We start from the raw sequence: 5711 nt of genomic DNA on the forward strand, positions 1-5711 counted from the left end.
CATTAGACAAAAGCGGTACAGTATCAAACCAAGTAAATGTCCAATGTTTTCACATTCTCTTTTAACATAAAATCTAATGTTTACTAGATGTACTTCTACAGGGTCCCTGAAAATGTTCTGTTTCAAGAATAAATAAAACCAAAATTAAGAGTAACAAATATTTTATTTCTTGCTTTTGTAGTTCATATTTCGTGCTGTGTTGTAGGCTAAAGAGTACATAATTATTCTTTTGATTCATGGCATGAGCACGTATTACTGATGTCCCGATAGTACAAATTACAATGTTAAGCATTCCTTATGTGACGTCATTTTAGTGTCTACTGACTGACTGACAAACAACACACTACTGTATAGTGGTGCAAGCTGAAGATCTGAGGTTATTGCTTTACATGTCTGACAACACTCTAATGTATCAAGCAGTAAGAGACTTCAATCTCAGAAACTTCACCTTGAATGAGAGTAAAAAAAAACTTAAAGCAAAGGTTTGCATTAAGCTTTCCACAGTACAGTCACCAACATTATACTGCTAAACTTAGATGAATCAAAAAAATCCACTGAGCAACAATATGAGAGAGACTGCTGTATAAACCTTGCTCTTTCTAACCTCACCTTTAGTGTCATCTATGTGGCATAGGGCAATGCTCCAGATAAGATATGTAACCTTTTAAATACATTTTTTGAGATACAAAATTAATCAGAAATAAAAATTGTGTTTGTTTGTAATTAAACAAAAATCTACACAGTGGGCTATCTGTGCTCCACCCACCACAAGTATCGAAACCCACTTTCTAGTGTTGCAACTCCTCACATATACTGCTGTGCCACTGAGGAGGAAAAATTTTACACACAAACACATACTATTTGCCAGTCCATACATCATTTATGTATATGTGCATATCCACCTGTTCAAAAAAACAACAAACAAATAAACCTTTATTTGTAATATCACAAACACAATGCATGGTAGATTATTCTCTTTGGTTTGCTCTCCTAAGCAGTACTAAAAGAGCCTTGATTTAGTAAAACTACTATGCTGGAGAGGGAGTGGCACATAATGGAACAGATTAAGCCTCTACATCATTCACAGTTTTAGCAACAAAAAGAAAAATTCAAAAACTGAGTTATACAGTCACTACCAACTGTAGTTTGGAGTAACTGTTCAACTAAAATTATACCAGTCTTTATTTTATTGGTCAATGTCAAGAAAGTGTTAACTGTATTGAAGTTTCTGCTGTATTGCCTCAGAATTAAAATGAGCAAGCACCTAGTAAACACAGACACAGCAAAATACTCATTACATAAAAAGTTTATATGGAGCACTGGACATAGGGTACATAATGTCTGCTGTGTATGAGTACACAGTACATGAAGACTGGAAGATAGAGTAGCATACAATAACAACCTAGAAATCCATACAAGGATGTCAAATCTTCAGGCTGCAGTCATACCCTCAAAACCTCTCCACCATCCAAAAAACCCAAATCAATACCTACTGCAAGACAAACACCTCCATACTGGTAAAATATTGATAATGATAAAGCTTTGAAAGCATGCAATTAAGCCCAGGCCGAGTGCTGCAAATATTTCATGACCAAGCCAATGCAGAGGAGGAAAGGATTGCATGAATAGAACCTGTGCTCTCTACAAGTGATCAGCTTTCAAAGCACATGATATGAAATGGAATAAAATATGCAGCAAGACTGATCTCACAGGAACAGTCTTTCTGATTGCATAGCACCAAAAATATGGCAATGTCAATCTTGTATATACTGCAAGCTGTGGTGTCTGTCTGAGCATTCGTTTGTCTACTGTTTATTGCAGCAGTTTCCCGCACCACGTTTGAAAAGCTGCGTAAGCAGGCAAGGCTCAACATTCACTTTTGAAATGATGGGGGAACAGGATTGAATAATGTTGATTGCAAATTTTATTTTGCAAGCAGGATATTCTACACTAACTTGTTAGAAATTTATCACACTATCATTCACAATTCAAAATGTGATGTGACTTAAAAAATAAAAATGTAGATTTACCATATGTTATTAATGAGTTGCTCTTAGCATGACTTAAGTGGTCAACAATCACTTTTTGCAGTGTGCAGTATAAGTAGCTAAGAGCTTTGGCTCTGAGTGAAACCAAGAGTGCAACACAATTAACTTTTTAAAGTCCATGAAATAATTTAATTTGATAGATTAACTTAAAATTTTCCCATCACTGGGGACAGGTGCTTTTGCTTGTCTTTTATGACGATGACAGTATTCCACTCCATACAGATGCATACCAAGATAAGGCCTTCATGCACTTATATATATTAACCAATGCAGGAAAGGCTCATGGTACTGCAATTCTTGTTCTTAGCTACCACTACATGCAGATGTGGAAGTCATTGTTAAATTTGACAAAATACATATAGCAATATCATCTAAAGATGGAGCTCCAGGTCCAGATGGTGTAAAAATCTCCTCCTTTATAAAGCTTACACAGAAGTTAGTTTTACAGTATCATCTTGCAAAACATCACTGGCAAGATCCTAGAGAAGGCTGTAGCTATAAAGCTTGCCTATCAGCATCATTGGGTAGTTATTGCAGTGGAATAGAAACTGAAATTCAATACTGCTGAATTCATATCTGATATTTTGGAACAGAGCTGGTTGATTAATGTTGTTTGCTAATCAATTAATCAACAAGCTTGTTAAATGATTACATTTGATCAATTGATTAGCACAGTGTTCCTTTAACTATGTTAAAGCATTTGGTGGTTGGAATTGCAAGACATTTTCCTTCTCTCTAGTCAGAAGTTGAAGATTAGTTACAATGAAAGATAGCCCCACCCCTCGATTCATCAACGATGAACAAATTTGATTAAAAAAATAATTATAGCTTTGTGCTTAACAATAAACATAATAACAATATATCGATTACTTGGTGATTCGGAATAGTCAAAATTAGTAATAATAGGAAACCCTAATTTAGATTGATTAATTTTGTGATAATCAAAATTTCAATTAGTTGACTGTTGAAATGATTGAAAACAGCAATAATCAAAAACATTAATTTCAATTAGTTGATTATTTTTTAACAACTGATTTAATCATAATTATGATTAACAGATGAAATAAAAGTAATAATCAGAAATGCTAATTTTGATTAATCAGTTAGTTTATGTGATATAAAGTGATGTCATTGCTGCTCATAGGTAATTGATTAAATTGCACAGTTCTACATGGGAAGGCTTTGAAGCTGGTTGGAACACCTTGACAGTAACTTTGGATCTGGGAGACGCCTACAGTAAAGACCAACTGCCTATTCTTGCTTAAAAATGTTCAAAACAGGTATCAGTGTAACATGTAAAATATGGGTCATAGCAGTACAAACTATCAAAAGATGCATCATGAAGCATGGATACTGGCAACCATTGTGGATCAGCATCAACATTGGTTGCACTCTCACCATTACTCTTCAACATCTACACTATGGATTTAGCCCACCAAGTCAGTTCAACTAGATGCTTTGTGCTAACATTCTAGGGTATATCGGAGTCTAATAAATAATTGTAATGACATAGGAATGGGTAATCAATCTTGCTAAAGCAACAGCTTTGTTCTGCACACTTAACTACAGGCATGCTGATGAGACAAATCATCACCATTTTTCATGGGAATGGCTATCCCTCTGGAAGAAACAATGAAGTACCTTGGGGTAACCTTTGACAGACAACTCAACTTTACCAACCATGAAGAATCAATAGAACAACATATAGGCAGAAGACAAATGGTACCATCAGCAAAGGAACTCTCTACTACCTCCTGCAAGGCAGCCAGTCTTCATATATAGGGTCAGCATCTGTCTGCACAACCTCTGAGACTGTCACCTGGTACTCAACCAGAACAGTTTTTTCTAATAAGTATTAACTTTAATATATAATTGGAATTTTGTTTTACAATATAAATTCACCAAAACATGAGATCAGAATAAGTGTTTAGAATAACATTAGCTACGATTACAACCAAAAAACAAGCAATTTGTTGTAAAAACAAAAGATACTGTAGTATAAAAACAAGTGTTCTGTACTTGATCGTTTTGATCTGAGAGGTTCCACTTCTTCAAGAGAGCCCAGATCCACACCTGTTGCTGTAATACCATGAGGATTTAAATTAGCAAGTCTTCGGGGAGTGTGTACAGTAGTCATTTCCTGAATACCACCTAGTAAGAAAAAATATATTCTTCTAAGAAACTTAGTAGTCAATACTAAGATACTTAAGAGAAATGACTCCAAAACTTATTTTAAAAAAATGAGGTAGCATTTTTATGAGCACTGGATGTTAACACCTATGATTAATTTTATTTTATGGATATTCATCTTGCACCAGAATATTCTGAAAAACAAAAATCAAACCAATATTTAACATTAAAGAGATAATGTGTCTCTTGAGGCAAAACATTGGCAAAAATATAAGAATAGGCCATACTTTGTATTAAATATATTGTATATAGGAATTATGTTGTAGTAAGTGATGTTTAAATTGAAACTGACTAACAACAAGCTGACCCTTTTTTATACTTGACAAGCTACTGACTTTTATATACTAACGTAAAATGTCTTGCTCCTTGGTGCATGTGCAAACATATCCAACAGTGATGACCAGGGCTAAAACAGCAAAAACTATGCTCATCAGAACAACCATTCCATCTTGTTCACCTATCTGCCAAGGTTCCTTCTCTTCAGGGACTGTAAATGTTAATGTTTCTACGGAGCAAGAATCTTTACAGTCTCGGCATGAACAAGCATAACCACCCAAATATGCAGCTTCAGAACATCTGGAATATTCCCAGAACATAAGTGTAAATGCCAAGACCAGAACAACTAAGTGAAAGAAACTTCAAAAGTTGAAATAGTTAGATAACTATGAAGATAAAATTAAAAAGATTTACATTTTGTGTATCATACTTGTTTCAAATGCTATTTCATTCATTTCTATCATTATAAAGCTTTGCCAAAACAAGAAGTCATTTTTATACTTACATATTATATTTGCTTTGATACACATTTTCTATGTTTAATTACAGGAAAAGTTTGTGATCCACTATACACAAGCAACAAAGGATGAGAATAAAAAATAAATATATACGTAAATGCACAAAAATGCAAGCTAACATACTATTGTATACTATGTAGACAATGAATGAAAGCAACTATCCATATATATATATATATAGCCAAAATGTGTGTTTGTTTGTGCCCTAATGCCCCCCAAGCCTATTGGGCCAATCCCAACCAAAATTTGTATGTAAATACTATTAAATATGGGGAACTAGCGTACAACCTGTCAAAAATGATGTGGCAAGTACTACCACCCCATAGTATACAATAACCTCACATTTCATAGCTAACTGACACAAATACATTTTGCGAAATCAAGCTTGACCAACAAAAAGGCAGAAAAGTGCAGTCGAGGCAGTCAAACGTCGATAAATTCTTTTGTGAGCCAATCAAAATTAAGATTATTCATGAAATGAATTTGTGGCGTATTCATAGAATAATTATTAATAAAAATCGGTCAGATTAACAATTTCTAATATATAGAAAAGCCAGTGTGTTTTGGTAACACTACATTACCAACAATAGGTCTTTTATTGTCACCGTTGTCTTAACAAACAAAGGTAATAACCTAATTACTAGTTGTTAGTTCTATTAGTACTAGAAAGTTATTAAAA

The 5711-nt window shown here is 34.1% G+C and overlaps 1 protein-coding gene across 2 annotated transcripts in view; it reads right to left on the reverse strand.

Annotated features, from left to right (window-relative positions):
• Nucleotides 1-5711, reverse strand: part of LOC106468076 (Niemann-Pick C1 protein-like) — a 57134-nt gene that overhangs the window by 34706 nt on the left and 16717 nt on the right. For both annotated transcript variants that reach the window (XM_022396382.1, XM_022396380.1), the window contains exons 5-6: nt 4588-4814; nt 4068-4199 (exon numbers count right to left, since the gene is read on the reverse strand). In XM_022396382.1, coding sequence (XP_022252090.1) covers nt 4068-4199; nt 4588-4814 — 359 coding nt within the window. The remainder of the gene's footprint in view (nt 1-4067; nt 4200-4587; nt 4815-5711) is intronic.

Source organism: Limulus polyphemus, unplaced genomic scaffold (genome assembly GCF_000517525.1).
Source record: "Limulus polyphemus unplaced genomic scaffold, Limulus_polyphemus-2.1.2 Scaffold2861, whole genome shotgun sequence".
NCBI classification, from domain to species: domain Eukaryota; kingdom Metazoa; phylum Arthropoda; class Merostomata; order Xiphosura; family Limulidae; genus Limulus; species Limulus polyphemus.